Source organism: Triturus cristatus, chromosome 12 (genome assembly GCF_964204655.1).
Source record: "Triturus cristatus chromosome 12, aTriCri1.1, whole genome shotgun sequence".
Classification (NCBI taxonomy): Eukaryota; Metazoa; Chordata; class Amphibia; order Caudata; family Salamandridae; genus Triturus; species Triturus cristatus.
In genome coordinates, this window is record NC_140595.1 from 599,862,529 (window position 1) to 599,885,289 (window position 22,761).

At 43.1% G+C, this 22,761-nt stretch overlaps 1 protein-coding gene across 2 annotated transcripts in view; it reads right to left on the bottom strand.

The window, feature by feature from the left end:
* WWP2 (WW domain containing E3 ubiquitin protein ligase 2) overlaps nucleotides 1–14,428 on the bottom strand; it is a 462,541-nt gene extending 448,113 nt beyond the window's left edge. For both annotated transcript variants that reach the window (XM_085639040.1, XM_085639039.1), the window contains exon 1: nucleotides 14,338–14,428. In XM_085639040.1, coding sequence (XP_085495166.1) covers nucleotides 14,338–14,384 — 47 coding nt within the window. In that variant the 5' untranslated portion in view covers nucleotides 14,385–14,428. The remainder of the gene's footprint in view (nucleotides 1–14,337) is intronic.
* Between the last annotated feature and the right edge of the window lie 8,333 nt (nucleotides 14,429–22,761).

A 22,761-nucleotide genomic window follows, 5' to 3' on the forward strand; every position in this document is an offset into this window, starting at 1 on the left:
AGTAGGCCAACTCACAACTATTTTACACTCAGCCCACAAGTCTGCTGGAACAATTATAACAAACAGACTATTCAGGTCAATCCACAGCACTTTTGACAATTTCACAAACCTGTCTACCTGCCTATACCACTCGACGGGCTTTTCTCTCAATCGAGGGAAATCATTCGTAAATGATAAAATATCCTGTCTGGTCCATGGAACATGTACATATCCTCCTCCAGGTATTTCTCTCATAGGATAAGTATCCACTGGTTTTTCCTTTTCTCTCACAGGAAATGCTGAATAAGTCCTATCCCCTGATTCTTCTCTCTTTTTGTACCACCTATCCTTCCACTTCTCAACATCACCCCATTTTCGCAATAAAGCGATCATCTCTTTAATCTGTCCTGTTCTACCAGTACCATTCAAATTTTCAATATCTTTATCTGTGAAACCCATCCTGTAAGACTTTTGCAAAACTTTCACTTTATCAATGTCAACTCCATATTCATTTGCTATTGCTCTTAATCTGTCATGTGTATTTCTCGCTCTCCAGGTGATATTTTTACACATAAACAATAATTCACCATCATGATGATTTTTTAGAATTTCTGTTGGAACTGTCCCTGCAACAAGCTCTTCTAATTCTACACGTAACCTAGCAACATCAATTGCTTGTGAATCTTTATCCCTCTTTTGAAGAACTTTCATTCATTCATTCAAATCTTCAGCTGTTATTTCAGTAGATTTTCTCACTGGAACCACTTTCTTCTGCGGTTCTAAAATTGGCATCCCTGAACAACTAGCTTCACCAGCATCCAGTTCTGAATTAGACTGTACCTCTAATCCTTCACTACATGTGTCATGTCTAAATGTTCCTGCCCTTTTTCCTGAATCTCCTGAAGGACCAGCCAAACTTGTCAATCTATTCCCAACATATGGAATAACCAAACCATTCTCACCCGTCCTCTGCTTATCAAAAACAGGCATAACCGGACCTATGGTTACGGGTACCGTAACAGCGTCTAGATTCTTTGTCAGTTCTTTGATCTTTTCAGTCAATTCCGATGTAGTTCTGGCTAATTCTCTCGTATTTTCGCCACTGCTTCTATTCTCTCTTTCCCTGAAAGGATTACCACTTCTTAACTCAGGTGTCACATTTTCTGTCTCAATGATACGCACTGTATCTCTTATCGGAGAAACAACTGGTGTACTCTCTTCTGGTTCCGGTCTATATGGAGGTGGTCTTTTGTAAATCATGTCATTCAAAACCTCATCCTCATATTCATTAACTCCATATCTTCTCACTTCTGCCTCAGGAACCCTTTCTGTTCCCTCTTCAACTGTTCTCATAGGATATAATCCCTCTGACATACTAGCATCTCGCCATCTCGTCATTCGATCATGATGAGTTTCACAACCATGTCTCCTCCCGAACATATACCTATAGTTGCCTCCAGACCTCTGTTTCTCTCGCTCATGCACTTCCTCTTCCCATTCCACTAAAGCCTCGAACTGTGTCGGCCTTGGTCTTGGGTCAAGACATAACATCTTTTCCCGTAAATTTTTCAACACGGCCAGATTAAATGAACCATGTTCTGGAAATGCTAAAACTCCATCTTCCTTGGTATACCTAACCCAATTTTCCAACCATATACAGGTATGATACCCATATCTCGCAGCCATGAAGGATGCAGGCGTTTTCGATGGAGGTAACAATTCACCCTCTCTCGTTTTAACATCTTTATCCTTGTCGAACCAATTTTTAATCTTTCTGAACAAAGATTTTTTCTTTTTCTCTTCTTGGTAATACATTTTAACGCTTACCAAAACTTTCTAATCCCTTCCGTAATACAACTGCACAATATGATTTTTTCCAACCAATAACAGCGCGACTCACACTAACGCACCAATCCTAGAACGGTTACGTCACTAGAATAGCTCTTCCAATCCTTGCGCGGCTCACACCAACGCACCAATCTCAGCGCGAGCACTATTCTGATCTAATATCCAATCAGAGCGCGGTCTGTTTGACGTCAGCAGTCGCTGCAGTCGCTTCTGTCTCCTGTCTCTTGTCACTCGTCTACCCCTCCTTTACAAAATTTCTCAGTAGACTCCGTGTCAAATTTCTACAAAATCTATTAGTTACAACATATAAACATCTCCATTGTCTGCTTCGCTAACCACAGAATAGTACAGAAAATCTATTTCACAAGAATCCCGTTGACACAGTAGCACATCCCTCTACTCTGCCCTTCTAACATACATTCATTAATTGTTTCCTCTAGGACTTGTCCAAAGAGTCTTACAATCAACTAAATATATGAACATTCACGCACATTCATACAAGAAAATATAGTACATACACACAGAATCCTGCTTTTCCCGAGAACAGCGAACAATCTGCTCCACTACAGAATTATAACACACATTAACCAAGCAGCTTACTTCTACCCAGTTTCTCAAACAAGCTCAGAGAATACCTATTACTTCTCCCGCAATAAGCTTTAACGGCGAACCTTACGGATCCCTGGGACTTAAAACCAGAGTTTCACAGATAACCTTCACTACCATACGCACTCCTTATATACCAGAAATATCTCTAATAGTAACATACAACAATGTCAATGATTCCGAATCCAGACAATGTGACGCGCAACTTCGATTGTCACATGTTTTCTTTTTCCTGCATACATACAGGACCAACAATCCCGTCTTTCCCGAGAGCAGCATATACTTCCCTCTGCCCTACTACGGAACTGCTACTAGCTCCCAAGTTCCAGAAGCACTACATATAACTCAACATGACGACTCCAACATATAGTATTAGTACATATACCAACATCAATCAATAATCAATAATCAATAAGCTAATGTACAAGCAATCTAATCAGATCAAGACAATCATCAATAACCATCCTCTGCTACCAGGAACTTGATGCAGATTGGGGTGTACAAAATCTCCCTACTTCCACGGATAGAGTAATTTCACAGTTACACGCACATACACTCACCATACACTAGGGCCCATTTCACTAACATACACTCAAATACTCCACCAGCATTGAACCTGTGGAAAGAAAACTCTCCTAAACACCCCACATCTACACTGAGGTCGATAAGACCTAGTTATTGTAATTGTCATAATCTAAACAATCTATACAACAATAATCAAATAGAGTACTCAATAATCGACAAGAAATAATCACCAACACTGTATTTAAAATTATGATTCTTTATCTAAAATTAGTCAAAAGAAATTAATCAGAATAAATCATTTTCTCATAATTACCTATTCTAGCTAAATGTCAGAATGGGTCATCAGGACAAGTCTCTCAGTAGAAATCTCCCGAGTCACCGTCCTCACAGCATCGATCCTCACCAACGCAGGTTTGGGAAGAAATGGCAAAGTGGCACCACAGCATAATGATTAAACAGTGTTAACCCCACTAATACCCTTATGTGTATGTAATTATCTAGCTTTTGCAACACAGGAAAGCATTAGTTCAAAAGCGTTTCGTGCTTTAAAATAAACAGCACTCAGCAACGTTTATTTAATAAAACATGCACATTTATTAAATAGCAATACAAAAGCATTCCCTCGTGTCGGTTTTCTTCTCATTAGTACGTTGATAAGTTTAAACATATACACAAAACAAATAATTAGTGATTATTAATTAGTAATTTAATTAATTATGACAAATAGACAAACCAGAGCTTAAAAACCCAATAGATTTTCATCAGAAAATCCTGCTCCAGCAGTACCCACCTCGGTAAAGTGGATTTGAGACCTTGTTTTCTGCAAGGAACAAACGAACATCTATGCTGATGAGCCTCCATGCCTAAGGACTTTTGGGCGCCACTCACCACGTATCTGTTAGAGCACCCTGACCTGGTATAGGCGTATGTGACCAAGTCAGACAATTGGGATGCAATACTGTTATACGATCTGGAATTTACACTGCTAGTCACTGTAGAACATGTGTTATATTGTGTTTTTACCTGCTCTGCCCTGGGTTTGATGGGACGAGGTGGGGGGGGGGGGGGGGGGGGGTGGTTGGATGGGATTATATAAAATGAAAATACTGCTGTACATTATGTACCGTCATTTGCAATATGACTGACACTTGCCGCTGGTCGTATATGGCAATTTAATAAATACATTAAAAATAAATTTAAAAAAACATACACCACAATAAATCCTCTCACACATATAACAGCACATCTTTTTAAATGTTTGTAAGCGTTGGAGTAACAATATGCACAGCAAATATTTAATACCCATCCTAAAGTTCATTTATATTGAAAGACACCGATGTTTGAGAACACTGAAAACATACAAAACATTACATTAAAAATCATATGCCTATTTCTTCTACTTTTAAAACACTTGGAAAATGTCTCATTCGCACGTTGCCAATATTTTTAGGATACAAGAAATGATGGCTGAAGATAACCGTTTCCCATTACTCGTCAGCTTTAGCACCTGAGCAGAGTGTAGCTTGATAAATGTTGAAGACCACAGAGGCATTGCATTTAGGACTTCTACACAGCTGCTGCTGGGCACAGAAAGAAGCTCTTCGCCCAGATCTACCATCTGTGCAGAAGCACCAACAGAGGGTAAAACAGGAGTGAAATGTCTAGGACCATACTCTTCATAGTAGGGTGTGACTGATCAAAAACAACCTGACCAATTCCGTAGGTATGTACATTTCTAATAATAATGTGCAAATATTGATGTATACGACGTGAAATACAACCACAATGTTGCAATTCGTGTATCTAGCCCCATGCCACCTCTTTTGACTGCTTGACGCCGATAGCCTACAAGAGTCAAGTGCTGAAAGCGAGTACTTAACAATTCAATTGGTGAACTGATGTAACAGACATCTTTCATTAGGAAAGAAGAGAAAGAAAGGTGTCCACTTCAAAAGAAGCAAAATCCCACCAAAAACTTCAAATTCTCAGACCCTAAATCACATTTGGTTTCTGGAAAGGCCTTTTAAGAAAGGAAGGTTGAGCCCCCCAAAATGTGTTATCTGCCAAGCGGCCAGACGGGCTGTGTGAGAAGGGGAGGCTCTGTAGGACTTCTGCCTGTAACCAAGACTGGGAGCCAAGGCCTGCTAGTCTCCCTGCTGGATGAGGGAGGGGACATCACCCAGGGAAACTAAGACCACCTGCCCTGGAGCACCAACGCCTGCCATGTTGCCAATACCAGTGTGCCCTGTGAGAAAGAGGAGAATGTTGGAGGGAGCGAGGTCCAGTGGGGAGGCCTACTGTGAGGATTACCTTGCAAGGTGTGAGGATTCAGTTGTGCACCGATCTGGCCATAGCCAATGTGCAGGACTGTTTTCTGCAACCCCGGTATGCCAGGAAAGGGCCACTGCAGACTGTGCCAAGTATCGAGTGCTGAGCCCACTCGACCTTGTTACTGTGACCCCGTATGGCGGAGAGGGCCACCGTTAAAGTAGTTATGTGACCAGTGTGCCAGGACTCGTGAACACCTGAGCAGCGAGGGGTCACTGTTGTATTGACAACTGCACTTGAGGAGTCCATGTTGCGTCTGGATGGCACAGCAGCAATCCCGTGTGCCAGGTGGGGCTGTGAAATCAATAAAGACTTTGGGCCATCGCCACAGATGGAAGTGAGGCTACTACCAGCGGGTCTAGCCGCACTAACCGATCTGCCCTGACTAACCCCCAAGGACCAGGAGGATGACCCTGAAGGATTGAATCCCCCCCCCACTGGGGAGAATTTGACTTAACGGTCGTGCTGCAGGAGCGGGTAAGGATTGAACTGGGCCTGTGGGCCTCGTGGGATTTCCTGCTGAAGGTGCTGCATCACCATAGACACTTTTGACTGAAATCCTGAGAAGTCAAAGGGAACTCTTGAGTACGACCTAATAGTGTGCATTTCTTGGATACAGACACCAGTGAATAGGGAATAACCCCGAACATGTTACACAAAGGAAGGTGGGAACATAGATTTGCTCTACAACTACTAGCGCCCCAACCTCAAAGGGGGATTGTGTTGTCGGATCTGAATGTTGCAATTCTGTGCATGCATAGAGTTAGAAATAAAATACTACTTTTTCTTATAAAAGCAAGTATTTGGTTGGAAATTGAGTTATTGTTCTTACTGTTTGCACTTTGAGTTATGAGTCGTGTTCACTGACCTCTATCTATATCCCCGCCTATGCAGCCTTGACTGCTGGACCACAACTACCCTCTGAGTCAAGTAAAGAAGGGGTATGTGGCCCAGTTGAGTGGGATCCATAGTAGGTCGGGCCTCAGGACATCAGGAGTAAAAGGCCGCAACCACCACGGTTGGGCCCAGTAACCCGAGTGCCCGATGGCCCTCTGAAAGAGGTTGACCTCTCCTTACCCAGCCGGAATCTAGCAGGCCTTGACCCCCTGTCATAGTCACAGGCAGAAGTCTTGCAGAGCTTCCTCTCCTCACAGAGCCAGTCTGACTACTTGGCAGATAAAGTTTGGTGTCTCAACCTTTCCTTCTTATAGTCCATTCCCAGACACCAAAATGTTATTTAGAGTCGGAGTCTTTGAAGTTTTATATTGGAGTTCTTCGTCTTTTGAAGTGGATGCTTTTCATTCTCTTCTTTCCTCATGAAAGACCGTCTGCCACAGAAAGCAAGACTCCAAAGCTGACTGTCCCACAACACAATTCATGAGAGTGTCCAAGCCCCTTCCTTGTGATCATCACTGAATCAAAGAGCTGTCTTTTGAAGTCTAAAGGGAGTTTCCTCCTTTTCCCTCAAGAGTATGGTCCATCCCGCTCACAAGAATGCAGCAATACACAAAACTGCCGGGGGTGGGGGGGGGGGGGATTCCTCTCCTCCTCATGTCTACACCAGGCAGATCTGGGCCTCCCAAAACAGAACCAAGAGTGTTCCATTTAATGAACCATTGTCAACACATTTATTCTGTGTACATTCATAGCACACTTACTGTCCAGCACTGGTACCACCATGGGTTTTACCCTTACATGTACACCTGCATTTAGCACAAATACTCAGTCTGTGCACCTTGTTCAGCACTGAAGCTTTGCTATATTTAACCAGAGTGCGCTATTTACAAACACACACACACTGCCAGCACACACACTCACCATGTGCATGCTGCACAACACTCCACCCTTCATGTGTTGTACATCGCACACACACACCCAGAAAATGCTTTCATTGTGCACACACACACAGTACTACATCTCTCATGTCATGCATTCCTCTCAAACATACATACACCCAGTACATGCACTATCCACACATGCACTAAACAGTACTGCTCTACCCCTGTATTGTACCCTTCCCAACAGTCACTACTCCTGCGCTGTGCAGCACTCCACATCTACCTGATGAAGGCCAAGGGTGAGGTAAGCACACAGCAGCAGAACGTTTAAAAAGGTGAGTGAGCCTGGAGGCCTCACTCAATTGACACAGGGTAAAAAGGTCATTTTCACCACTACTGATCTAATGATTGAAACGATGAGGGCTGCAACTGTGTGTGCACCAGAGAGTAATATTTCGTATATTAATATTTTTACCTCTAGTTAATAGTCTCCTGCTCACTTCCAGTGGCTCACCGTTAAAAGCCACTTAAATACACAACATTTGAAATATACCAGAAAGGAGCGGAGTGATATTACATATTATAAACAAATAAATGCTGTAGTCCAAAGTAAATTTACTTTGGACTACAGCATTTATTTGTTTATAATATGTAATATCAGTCCGCTCCTTTCTGGTATATTTCACCACTACTGATCACTGCCACCAACACAGCGCACGTGCTGCTTAACTTGTGGTGAAGACGGTAGCCTTCCACCGCCATGAAGGTAGTGCTTTTGAGCACTTCTCCTGGTCCTACAAGACCGCTATCCGTGAGACAGGCCAATGTCATGGGGCCCATGCACGATCTATGTTAGACTGTGACCAAAAACCAGCAATAGGGATACAGACAACAGTACAGCTGGGCACTCAGGGCAGGGGTACACGTCTCTTACCAGGCAAATGACTTTTCCATCAAACATTCACGGAGCAAGACTGCCAATGACTGAGCCATTACACCATGCAGAACGATGTCATGTGTGGAACCAGAGTGTAAACGATACAGCACAATGGCAGAAGAGGTCGGACCCAAAGGCCCTCTATGTATCTATATGGAAATATATACTGATGCATATATTATTCAATTTTTTTTATTACAAGATACTCGCAAGATACTAAGCATGACAGGACTTCCGAACAAATTCTAGCAAGAATTATCATAGTGCAAATGTTCTACCCATAGGGTTAGTCAAAAAGAGTAACTAACACCAACATCCTTTCCAACAAAGGTAATCTGTGAGATTTCAAGGAACAAGGTACCTGGCTGCAGGCTTCAATATGGTGCAAAACAATCCATCCTTAAAGGCATATTGGCTTTATATATTTCTTACATAGAAAATATAATAAGGTTTACTGCTTTTGTCTTACCCTGTCGTAATAAACAGATTAGATCTCTGAAATACCTATTCCTAGGGAACCAATCAGGCTCTTAGTTGTTAGCATTGGCTCATCACCATAACCAACTCAGGCCTCTTGTATCGAGTATAGGCTTCCCCACAAGGCAACTACAAAGCATACAGACATAAAATTACAAAAGTATACAAAGTACAGTTGACAAATCAAAATACTAGCTCACCTGAGAGGGTCTAAAAAGGATTCTCATAAAGCAAATCTTCTAAACCCTTGGTTTGTCAGAGGAAGTAACCAACACCAAAACCCTGGCCTACTATGGTAATCTCTGAGAATTCAAGTTATAAAATACCTATACTTAGGCTTGCTTTAATACAGGGTAATAGCAACTCACCTTTATATGCCTATTAACTTTGACATATGCTTTCACAATAAATAAGTTGGATCTACTGCCTTTATCGTGTCTCAAATCTGACAATCAGGCCTATAACCTTTCCATTGGCTTGCCACTATAACCAACTCAGACGTACTGTGTAATCAGCAGGTATTCCATAATAAAATACAAATATGTACAAAATTACATTTGTCAAAACAATAAATGGTCCATCCTAACAGAGTCCTATAACGATTAACATCTTCTAGCCCTACAATGGTTTGATACAGAAACTTAAGACATAGTGAGTGACTTTGCGCTTCATCTAGAGAAAAGTAAATCACATTTAAGGAGACTATATCGAGATTTCTAGTTTTTCTTCTCTTTTCTCTAGGTTGGCTTTCAATCTAACAACCTCGTAACATGAAAGTGTAGCTTTTCTAAATAGAGATGATGGACAACCCCTTTTTAACTGAAAACTAGGACATTAGTGGAGAATCAAATGGATGATGGAGTATTCTGAGATATTTAACTTAAAGTTTTTGGAGATGGTATAATTACTCAAGTATAATGAGACACGGTCCATGGGATAAAATTCCCCCCTTTTTTTTTTTTAAATGGGTTTGCAATTTTGCTTTCTATCAGTAAATATATATTACAACATGTGGTTCTGTTTTGAAAGAATCTAAGCACATTTATTAATCGTTTTGTGGCCCCAACTGGATTGGAGTGCTAAAGAGGATATGATGCAAAGAAAAGCGGCTATAATATTTATCTGAAGAATTACAAGGTAACAACATTGATTGTTTTATAGTGCTAGAACCTAGATAGTATGATCATGATGCTGGTGATTAATTAGGCAATTCTTCATTAAAATATATTTTTTGTTATCAGGCTGGATATGAAAAAGAGATTCCGATATGAAAAGCAATAGACTGCAGGATATGATGAGAATCACTGCTGAATGAAAATGTATTTGTGTATATGGAGGTAAAGGATATTTTGCTAGGGCAAACTAGTAATAGCTAGGTTCAATCTGAATATCAATATGTGAATGTTATATTCAGTTATGCATTATGTGGAATAATATCTACAATACTATTTTTTAAGGAGAAAAATAATTTTATTGCTTCACCTTGAGAATATATGATAATTATTATTACATGAAAATGTTTGATCCTAACACAAATGCCTCCTTTTGTAAATTATCATATGACAAGTGACATACTCTGCTGGTACTGAACTATATGCTATTGGTGCATGAGACATTAATGAATCTTTGTAAACAATTATGTATGTATATAGTAGACTGACTTAGGAAAGCAATCTATGTTACTGAATGTTAATTACAGATTTATGGATGTACTTATATAATGAATTGATCAGGTTTTGTTGGTATTGTGACTATTTCATCTTTTCGTTTTTTCTTGTGTTTTATTTCATTTTCTCTTTTCCTTGTGCTGTTTGTCTACATACTTCTATATTTCAACTGATTGGGATTTAAGACAGGCATGTCCTTCAAATATCAATTCTCCCACTTGATCCCTGAGGAAGTGACAACTCACGAAACATGTTTTGGCTGTGAGACTATGTTTGTTGCACCTTAACAACTATAGGATTATGGTTGTTACAACAAGAAAGTGAGAAGAAAGAAAGAGTCCTTTGGACAAAACTACGTTGTCTAAGTGCTTGACAAACAGCTACACTCAATACCTACCCGAAACCTCACCCTTGTCACTCACTCACTCATACTAGAGACGATTGGACCATATATAATCAACATTTACATATCCGTGGAATAACAATACATATGGCGTGGAACTTGGTGTTTTTATAATTTTCTACTCGTTCTACCGCCTCTGTTCACGGATTATGTGGCTAAAAAGACGCCTTTTTAACGCCATATGTAGTGTTATACAACGGATATGTACATTTTAAAAGACATATTTTGTTTGTCTGTTTTACACTCTCTTTCTTTTAGCATTCATTGTTTATGTCTTTTGTCAGTCTACTGTAATTATGTATTGTTTATGTGATTATTGCTAGACATAATGCCAATGATTGTACTGTTTCCTTTAGTTGAGATTCTGTGAATAAATCTATTTTTGTATACTTTGGTTTTTAGATAATTTTATTGTTTTTTTTCTCACCTGTTGATTATATATGGTCCAATCGTCTCTAGTATGAGTGAGTGAGTGACAAGGGTGAGGTTTTGGGTAGGTATTAAGTGTGGCTGTTTGTCAAGCACTTAGACAACGTAGCTTTGTCCAAAGGACTCTTTCTTTCTTCTCACTGAATAGTGCCCTACTCCTTTGGTTCTGAACGGGCCCCTCTTTTTTCTTGATGATGTTACAACAAGACAAACATAAAAGGAAATGTATAAAATAGATGTATTAAGTGAAGAGCTAATGTTGTTTTGTGGAGACAACAATAAAGTTATCATATTTATTTAATTGACATATGTGTTTCTTATAATTTCTGGAAAAACTATATCCCTTAATACTTTAATTAGACTCACCTTATCAGCTGCGCTGTCAATCCAGACCTAAAAGGGACTGCTGCTTACGAGTTATAAAAGTGCTGGTCAAGATGTCTAAAATAATATAGAAAGTGTGTCTCTTCTATTTAAAATATGACAGAGGATTGTAAGAAGGGGAAAGATGGCTGCTGCAGAGTGTTAACTATCAGCTCTTAAAATTTGTTGAAAATGTGGCAGACGTTAAATTGGAAATATTAAAGTGTATGAATGCTTCTGGGATTTTGTATGGTGGGTCATTCAATGCTGAAAAACATGATGGTTAGAAATCAACCTTTAAGAACTCAAACCTGTTGTGAGGAAACTGCTCACTTCAAAAAAGTAAAACATTGAAAGATAAAAGTAAAAGAAATGAAAACAGAGTGTAAAATAAGGTAATGAGGATCTTTAGGAATGTGGATTAAAAAAAATAAATCTACTTCTCAACATTTTCTACCTAATTTAGATAATTAGATGCTACATTTCCAAAGCACTAATGAAATCTGCTTCATAATGACAAAGCTAGAGGGAGGGTGGCCTCTAAGGAAATCAGAAATAGAACAACAGTGAGGTGTGAAGGTAGGGTTGGGGTAACACAAAAACAAATGGCACCCAACCTAACTTATGGAAAGTTTTAGTTCATGCTCAGGAGAAAACAGTTTTCTGTGAAACCCTCACCCACCAGAGTTACCCCTTGGTGGCATGCTTCATCATAGGGTCCTTCCCGTTCTGCTACGTAGCGGGTCGTGCTGCGACCAAATGAACTACGCGTGAGCACTTTCTTTTCAGTATGAGAGACACGTTGGTCTGTGAGGGAGAAGTGGGGGGTAAAGGGAAGAGATGCTTTAAAAATACCTGGATAGTGGGTTATAACTATTTTATTCCGACTCCTAGTCGGTATGGTTAAAAAAACAGGGGAAAGATTAGGATATATGGAATTAATGTTCCTACCTGCCAATTGTCTACACGTTTCTAGCCTACCCCTCTCGGCTATTCTTCAGGGCCTAGTGTATTTGTTGTGTTAAGTCTAGTTCCACTCCTGCTATTGAATGCTAATCACAACATTCCATATTTATTAAACCGGTGCATATACACTTAATACCACCTGAACTTGTATTCGTATTGTTTATATAAAGTATTTAAGGAATTGCTTCATCGGCGGGAAGTGGAGTCTGTAGTCACACTCTCGTCAAGACCGCACTTCGCTTCTCAAACCTTCTTGGGAGCCACTCGGGATAGGGTTGAGGTAGACACAATCTCATGTCAGTGTCAGGTAGACAACTTTTCCCCCAACCCTACCAGCCAATTAGAGGCTGCTCAGTGGCTCCCAAGGGCGATTTATTTGAATGGTGTAAACAAATCTTGAAGAAGATGTAAACTATACAAATACGTTTGAAAGGTGTGTAATGTCGGTAGGAAGGAAAGAGTTAATGATAAAAGTGGCATACATATAAAGTGTCCTAGAGGCTGTTTGAAGGGGGAAAAAGGTGTTCTTAGTCGATTAGGTGAAAATTGAATGTTTTTAAAACATGCAGATGTTTCTGTATAACTGTGCAAATTGTTAGAGTGTTAATTGGTCTATTAAAGTACAGTGTATTCTAAAAGTGCTGTTTGTATTTTTGGTGAACAAGTAGGGTGTAGCATTAATTGTCGAGTCAATCAAAGTTTTAAAGTATAGAGGACTGATAGTTAAAGAATATAGAAGTGGTAAACTTAATGCTGTTAGTAACACTTTGCAAGTATTTATATTGCCCCTTTAGAAAAAGTACGTTCACAGTGAACTGGGAAATTCTCCATGAGTTCAACCTCCGAGGTTTCAGAATTTGCATTCATAGATAGCCAACTGAAAATAATGCCAGTGTGTACACCCATTGACTGGTGGTGCCGTTGTACTTGATGTGGATCAAAGCTGTAACTGGAATTAGTGTTCCTTTTTCAAGCCCCGTTATGCATCTGGTATAGTGCTCTGTTGGTACTAGAAGTGTTCTTTGCATGTAACTGAGACACGAAGGACATGTTCTGGCAGCAACGTGCACCTTTGAGAAAGTGCTCTCAGGGAGACCATTATTAAACAGTCTTGTATCAACTGCAGACACATTGTCAATAACAAAATAAATGTCACTATCTATATTTATTAAAAAGTTTCAACGAGATTTTTGATAGTATGCACACATTTCATAAGCATTACTAGATCACACCATCTGCATTTCTGAAAACTGTGGCCAGGCAATTTGCAGAGTTAAGTCTCCCAAATCAAATAGCGGCATTGTGGAAATTAAACGAAAAAACACTCTTCTTTCAAGCACTACAGCCCTAAAGTATGCAAAAGGCATGTCGATTAGTGTATCTCGGAGCATTCCATACGGCTTTGAACTCAAAACTGCACTCTGAAATCTAAAAATAATGACGGAAACAGAAGGAAGGTTGCTGGGGCCGGGGAAAAAAACAGTACAATTCTCAAGACCACCCTCCTCCCATCTGTGCTGCTGCCAGAGAAAAACAAAGATTGTAAACGTTCTATAAACATTGCAGGGCCATGGTGGGTGACTAATCAAAAGCATATCTTTAACTGTAGGTGGGGGTAGCTCAATGCCATCGCAGTCCCCACTCAGCAAGTTTTAAACATGTCTCAACATGTACCAGGAAAAACTCTACTCATCATCACATTTTTTGCATATAGAACATACTGTTCTTGCGGATACGTGCACCTTTGATCGTTAAATACCATTATTACCCATCTACCACATGTTTATTTTGCAAAGTCTAAGAAGTAAATCCCTAGGCAGCGTACTGGTAAATTACATACTGCTCGCACGTCTCAACTGCAGGTGCATTGACCTAGTGTGCTATAAGGTCGCCCCATAATCACAACCACGTCACCGACCCACGGACCACAGCGACTGCTGCCCCTCCTCATGGATTTCTACGCTCCTCCTACTTCCACACACTCCTCCCTAATCGGTAAAGCTTGTGTTCCCTCCGGTTTAGTTTTATTACCTCGTAGAGTTCGACAGCGCCGCTTTCTCTTCCGCCTCCTGCCACATTCATATCACGTGACCCAAGCCTTAGTATCACGTGACCAGGAAAAGAAGTGCGATTACAAAGTGGAAGCTGCAGTACTTCATTGAAAACAAAAAGAAGGGAGAAACCGACGAAGGACTACCTAACCATAGAGTGATAGCAGTTACAGAGTCTGAATACTCTCAGCTGTCGACTTGTGATGTGAAGTGCTATAAATTTGACGCTATTGTTGTGAGACGCCTGTTAAAACTATTTACAAGCATAGGATGTACTGCGTGTCAAAATACGGGCCGTCTCTCACGATATCTTATGACGCCCTTAATTTAATTCAGATCACTGCTGCGTGGCGATCACTTTCACTCTTTAGGCTACACCCCCACCTATACGGAGATTTTATCATCTCTCACCTAAATTTAAAATTGTTGCTTTTCAGTAGGACGTGTGAGACTTCCACAGAATAGTTTGGTGAGAAATTAGAAATATTCTAGTTAGCACGAAGGAAAGTTTAAATTCTAATAAGGAGGCGGAGGCGAGGATTATGCATTTCTTTCCTCACTTTTATTAACTAGCATGTTCAAAGAAAACAAAAAAAATGACAAAGACCACAACTCCCATGAACCTCGGGAGTAACCATGGCCACCAACAGTCCAATCATAAGGGATAGTGAAGTCCATAAACAGTTGCAGCCACCATAGTCCTTCCTCTTTCTCTGCTGCAGGAAGTTAAGCCCTGTGGGTCCTATTCCGCATTGGAGTCGGAACCTAGGAGGATATATAGAAGATATTGAGGACTGACTATGAAACCGCAATACATACCAACACCAATCAGAATGCTCACGGTAACAATACAATTCTAAAATCCTGTAAAAGCAATAAGCTGCAAGCATATAATTGCACAAGAATGCAATAACATGATATAGAAACCAAGCATAGAAAAAATATATACACAACAAAGCGGCATAAGAGTAACTTGCCCGGAGGGGGATAATCCTCGCCTCCGCCTCCTTATTAGAATTGAAACTTTCCTTCGTGCTAACTAGGACATTTCTCATTCTACAGCAGGAGCAGAGGCGAGGATTATGCATTTTCAAAGCTTACTTACCACCAATGCGGCCGCCTCATGGATTGATTTAAAGTAGAACTTTTTAAAAGTTGAATCTTAAGACCAATCCGCCGTATTCATAATGTCCTCCAATCTACCCCCAACCTGAATAGCCTTGGAAGCCATTGCTCCCCTGGTAGGGTGTGCGCCAAATTCACTAGTGTCAATACCAGCCTCAGTCATAATCCACCTGACCCATCTTGCAATGGTCAGCGAAGACACCGACTCGAACGGTTCCTTAATGGCAATCAGGAGTTGCCGCTCACCCGGAGGCCGTACCTCCAATGTCATATCCTCATAGGCCTTCAGGCACCTAACGACGCACAACTTCAGGGAATCCGGAAAAGCAGGATAAGTTATTGACCTTGTACTCGTTTTGGTTCTCCTCGAGATGTTGAAGGTAACCCCTTCTGGGGTAAAAATCCGTGCGGTAAGATCAAGAGCTCTTACATCTGACGCCCTCTTACACGAAATAAGGCATAACAGCATTGCCAGTTTCGCCGAGATTTCCTTCCTAGATAGATACTGATTGTCTAGCCAGGATACCAGCAAACGTAGGACCAGATTGACGTCCCAGAGGCCCGCATAACGAGGCTCAGGGAGTCGAGAAATCCTAATGCCCTTCAGGAGCTTACACACCCAGGGGTGTCCCCCTACCGGAGCGTTGTCGATCGGACATGGCCTGCCAAAATGGCTGATCTGAAGGAGTTAATGGTGCAATAAGCCAGTGCTTCTCGAAAAAGCTCAGTTAGGAAGTTGATGACATCCGAAACATTGGAGCCCACGGGATCCAAGTGTTTCTCCATACACCAACGTACCCAACGCCTCCAGGCTGATTTGTATCTCTTGATGGTCCCCGGGGCCCATGCCTGCTGGATGAGGAATTCAGCATCTTGTGAAAGAGATCCGTCCGACCAACGTCGTATGAAATCCTACACGCCATAAGATGAAGATGGCCCTGGAGCACCAGGGGATGAGGATGGCCCAGGGGGTCCAATAAGACTCCGTCGAAGAATGGCAGACGGATCGGAAGGTCCCAACTCAGCTCTAGGAGAGACGTGAACCACGCTTGAGAGCGCCAAATCGTGGTTATCACGATTAAGGAGGCCTTCTGTCGACGAACCTGTGCCGCCACCCTCTGAATGAACAAGAATGGTGGGAAGGTGTAAGCCAGCATCGACGACCAGTCCTGGAGAAAAGCATCCGGTCTCCCGCTGAAGTATCTGGGAAGCAGGGCGTTCCTTCTGGAAGCGAAGAGATCCACTTGGCAGGGGCCCCAAGAGGCCATCAACGATCGGAAGACTGCTTCATCCAGCCTCCAATCGCTGTCATCCCGGAAGTGCCTGGAGTTCCAGTCCGCAACCGAGTTCTGAGTTCCCGGGAAGTATTCGGCCGTCACCGAAATCTGACGTTGAAGGCAGTAATGCCAGAAGTCCTTGGCTAGTTCCGCCAAAGCTCTGGACCGCGTACCACCCAAGCGGTTGATGTATTTCACCGCCGTCGTGTTGTCCATCGGGAGGAGCACACAGCAAGACACTTTGTCCTTCGTGAAGGACCGAATAGCAAAGGAACCCGCCAGGAGTTCCAGACAGTTGATATGAAGGGAAAGTTCCTCCTCCGCCCACCTGTCCCCCACGGAGGTCGAGCCGCATCGGGCCCCCCAACCGAGGCGGCTGGCGTCCGACTCTATCACCAGATCCGGCTGCGACCCAAAGATCGCTCTGCCATTCCATGCCTCCATGTGGTCGATCCACCACTGGAGCTCCACCCTGGATTCCTGAGTCAGACAGACTAACTGAGAATAGGTAAGGCCCCTCCACAGATGGGACGCTTTAATCTTCTGTAGTGCACGGTAGTGCAGGGGGCCCGGAAAGATGGCCTGAATCGAGAAAGATAACAAGCCAACTATCCTGGCCAGCTGCCGCAAGGAGATCCTGTCCCTCCTGAGGACCTTCCTCAACTCTTTCTTGATTTTGCAAATCTTCTGCTCCGGGAGATTCAGGGTCGCCACCCTGGAATCTATCCTGAAGCCCAGAAAGGTCATGCTCTGCTGTGGGACTAAGTCCGACTTCTCTTGGTTGATGGTAAACCCCAAGTTCTGAAGGAGGGAAATTGTGATCTCTAAGTGGGAGAGCAGTTGTGTTCTGGACTGATCCATTAGCAGGATGTCGTCCAAGTAAATGATCAACCGAATGCCCATAGTCCGGAGGTGTTCCACCACCGGCTTGAGGAGCTTCGTAAAGCACCACAGGGCCGAGGACAGGCCAAATGGCAGAATCCAAAACTCGAAAACCTGTGCTCTCCACTGAAACTGGAGGAACCTGCAGTGTGGGGGAAAAATGGGGACCGAGAGGTAGGCGTCCTTGAGGTCCAGACACGCCAACCAATCGTCCTGCAAAAGAAGGTCTCTGAGGAGGTGAATCCCTCCATTTTGAAGTGGCGATAGACTAGCCACTCGTTAAAGACCCTGAGAATGATAACCGGTCGGTAGCCCTTGTCCTTCTTTTCCACCAAGAAGATGTTGCTTAAGAACCCCATGGGATGGAGCTCTGAAAGGCATATTGCCCTTTGGACAAAATATCGTGAACCTCTTGGTCTATAAGAGACTCGTCCTGTGAAGAAAACACCATCGGCCGGGGTCTGACACTTTGAACTGGCGTTCCGTAGAACTCTATGTGAAACCCCCTGACCATTTCCAGCACCCAAGGGTCTGAGGTAATCTCTGCCCACTTGTGAGAGAACAGAGAGATTCTCCCCCCCCCAACCGAACCGGGGCTAACAAGGCAAAGCTTACCGCTGTATCCACCGGCGTTGTTGTAGGTGCCTCCCCGGCCTCGGTTGTTCTTCGCTCTGCCACCCCGGGAGGGGTAGAAGGTCCCTTGTCGACCGTCCTGCCATCCGTTGTTTCACTTGGCTTGGGCTCTATTAGGGCCTTGACTCGATTAACGGCCGGAGGAGCGACCCCTTCCTTGTCTGGCCCCACCGAAAACCTTCCCCGGAAAAATCTTCTTCATAGAAGCATGCGCCTTGTCCAAGGCCGAAAAAGTAGCCACAAACTTCCCTAATTCCTTGACGAATGGATCGCCAAAGAGGGAGCTTTGAGCTATCGGACCCGCTTCTGAGGAAGAGAGCTCCCCCAGCTTGGGATCAATCTTCAACAACAGGGAACGGCGGCGCTCAGCCAAGAGAGCGCAATTCGCGTTGCCAAGAAGGCACATAGCACGCTGCGCCCATCCCGCCACCTCGTCCGCCGGAAGGGGCTCACCAGAATCTCAGGACCTCTCAGCTAACTCTATAACCTTAGTCAATGGTCCCACCACATCCAAGAGCTTGTCCTGGCAAGCCCGCCACGATCTATCTATCCCCTTCTTGGGATCCTTCATATATTTTGAGAAAAAAGTACATAATTTGGGGTCAATCTCGGGGGTCAGAGTGACTCCGTTGGGAAGGGACGGTCTGGGGCATTCGAGCCGAAGTCGGGCCCTAACCTCCTTATTAAGTGGTTGCCAAATCTTGTCGGCTACGTAATCGGCTACCTTCTTGTCCGGGACCCATTCCGTGGACCGGGGCCTGTAGATGCAAAGGGGATGAAACATATCAGATGAGGGACCCTCCCCTTCCCCCACGGATGAGGTAGAAGACTGAAGGCGCCAAGACCTGTCGGGCTCCTGGTACCCATCCGAGGAATCCCCATCATCCTCACATTCCACCTCCCCCATCTCGGGAAACCCCTCCTCGGGGTCGAAATCCGTGGCGCCATCGTCGCCGGTTTCACCGGGCAAGACTTCCTCCTGGTAGGGTGCATCACGAAGCGTGCGCGCACTCTTCTGAAAGACTTCCGCCAGACGACTGAAGCTCTCAAGGTGCCCCTGGTCACGCTTTTGTGCCTTGCGCGGGTGAATAGGATGCACACCGCTAGGCCCGGCTTCCCCGTCCCTCAGTATTCCAGTGCCCTTGAAAACGTGGGTGGACAGACGGTCAATGCTTTCCTGCAAAGGGGCAAGCGCCTGGGCAATGGCCGAAGAGAGGGGCCTGTCCATCTCCGCAGGTCTGCGCGCCTGGGGATGCCGGTCCTCCTTGAGGACAAAGATGGGGTGTAGTCATGCTCTCTCTGAGACTGCATAATAACAGGAGGTGAGGACACCCAGAAAAAACGCCCCAATTGAGTTAAGGGGGGCCCACCCCCTCGCCGGTGTCCTGAAGCTGTCACACACACTGGTGAAAACCAGCGTGCGGAGAAACCGGCAAATATACAAATTTTTATTAAGGGCTAAGCCCGTCACACTTACCGCCAAAGCGGGTTCAGGCGAGGGGGGGAAGGATCCAGGCACAAGCGGGAGTTCGCACTGATCCCTCAGCGTCAGTTGCCCACAAGCGGCGCTTCACCGGCGCTGAAAACGAAGAGCTGCGCTGAAGGCGCAAAACAGCGCCACCTAGCGCACCTGCTCTGTATATAAAATAACGCGCTCGGGCCGAAGCCTACCGCGCTACACCATCGGGGAAGACAAACCCGTCAAAGATACCGCCACCAAAGCGGAGCAAAGCAATACCGGTCACAACAATAACGAAACACAGCCCATCAAGCCAAGACCCCAAAACCACAGTAAGGAGAGAAGGGACTTAACTGACGGGCCAGCAGTGAAGAAGAGGAAGGACCACGGTGGCTGCAACTATTTATGGACTTCACTATCTCTTATGATTGGACTGTTGGTGGCCATGGTTACTCCCGAGGTCCATTGGAGTTGTGGTCTTTGTCATGTTTTTTTGTTTTCTTTGAACATGCTGGTTAATAAAAGTGAGGAAAGAAATGCATAATCCTCGCCTCTGCTCCTGCTTTAGGATTAAAACCAATTGCAGGCTAGACAAGTATTGTACCAAACATAAACATCGAAGAAAGACTAACATGAACTGAATGACTCTGTATACCTATATCTAGCGTTGCCGTGCGGAGTTCTGCCAGAGCTAGGAGGATGGCGCCCGCGGATGGTTGAACACTCCTTTGGAACCGATTGAAAGGAGTGTTTAACTCTCCTAGATCAGGTCCACTCAGCCCATCATCCTTCCGAGGTGGATAAAGAAGTACCAATTGACTGGGGAATAACTGCTCTGCCTTAGGCTGTATGTACGCAGCAATTACTATTTTATTTTTGCAGTTTTCATATAGCGCGAATTTGATACAAGGTTATTAGAGCGCTTTCATGAGCACCAGATTACATTACGCAAGATCAGATACAATATTAATTTGATTTTTTAATCATGGAGAGATTTAAACAATTCCAGGATGTCGAACCCACTCGGACTGGAGCCTAGTTCCCTGGATGCCAGGTCAGCAGGTCTGGTACTTAGGCTACATCTCAGCCATCCTCCTACACCATTGTTAGGTTCTGTGTTAACTGTGTCAACTGCGTCTAAGGTGGAACCTGGAACGTGGGTGTGTTTGACAGTTGCTGTCTGCAGCATGTACTGTCGTCGCATGTAATTTACCTGCAAGAAATACCTTCGGCTTCGAGAACTTTTTATTGGCGATGAGAGTTGAAATGTTATCTTGCTTGGGTTACGTGTTAGGAGTGCTACATAACCACTTGTAGTATGCGCTCTCATATTGTTTCGTATTATAGATGAAATTAGACAGTAGAAGAAATGTGAACTAATTAGCATGCCTTTGTGATATTCACATGATTCAATGAGAGCTTAATGATTTATAGAAATGTAGTAATAACGTACAAAATGATGTAACATACTTATATAGAGTTTATTAGTGATGTGGCAAACTGACTTATTAAATGCATTTTTAATGTTTATTATGCAAAGGATGTAGTTGAAATAATTAAATTAATGTAGTTTAGGAAAAGTGTCCATTGAACATGCCAATGAACTTATGAACATTTCAATAGTCAATCATAACTAACATGGTGCCTTTATTATTTTAGCTTAAGTCGTAGGCCTGATTTCAGAACACATTTTTTGGATGCTCACACTTCCGAATTGATGCTTAGGATCCCGTGTGAGGTTCATAGAAATGTTACATGTTTTAGTGCTTTACACTGCAGGTGGACAACGCTTTGTTAGTGAAGAGTAAGGTCATTGTTTCATTAGATAGTTGAGGTATGAATAAGCTACAGTTGGCATAGTCTGGCGAAGATAAGGTGGAATGAGGTGCGTTCAAATGGGAGAAGGAGAGGAGACCAAGGACGAATTGTTGCAAAGGAGTGTATATGGAGAAGGCCGTGGAAGGAACCAGGCTCATGGTAAAACCCATGGTTGAGCCTATTGTGGAAAAAGTTGGTGAAAAGCATTATGGGACATTTGTTGAAAGAGATTTGGTATATGATGCGTTGTAGAGAGGCATAGGCAGCACATTCCATTTTTGCCTTTTAGATAGAAAGCGCCCAAGTGCTTCATTGCCTTTCCTGTTAGTGGCTTTATTCTGCTTGACCCATCTGATGGTGGAGTGACTTCTTAGGAAGGCTCTGACCATTGACACCTTTTCTTAACCTTTTGATTTAAACTCTAGAAAAGGGATGCCACTTTAGAGTAGGAATAGGATTAGATAGAACTAAATGCTTTTCTCCAACGAACTACTGATGCAGGGAAACCTCCATTTTTGCTTCCTGATTACTTATGTAGTAATTATGAAACTTGTTGTCCTTTTCATACTCTACAGAGTGAATTTCTTCAGAAGATTTGGATTTCTTCTGTTTCCTCTGTACTTTTATACCCTGATGTTGAGATTCATGTATGCCCATCTATTTTTAAATTTGTAATCCATTTTAACCAACCCTTCATTTGATTTTCGACTTGGGTTATTGTGTAGCCTGGCTGGTTACACTGTACATAAGTCTGATTTGCAGATATAAAGCGGATATATTGAGAACAATAGGATGGGTAAGGGCTAATAATCACTATTTTAATGATGTTGCCTTTGCATTTTACTCTGCAGCTGACATCATCACTCAAGTCACACTTCATTTGAACAATATAGATATATAAAACAATATGCTTCTTTTATGGTCTATTTTTGTGGCCACTGGAGGCTGAATCAGTAAAAGTTGTGCAACCAACCCCGCCACTTAGACGGCTGCTATGTTCTCACACTCATTCCTAAACCAAGTCCCAAGACATGGATTCCGCAGAGCACACTGCAAGTAGTGTGTTCAACGTGCAAAAAAACTCACTGTGCAGCCAGACAGAATGGCAACATTCTTGGATATCAACATGGAAAGGGGAAAATATTATCAAAACACGAATTAGGGACTGTATTCAAAGAGGGAGTGGTGATTGTCTTTTCTGGACATAGCC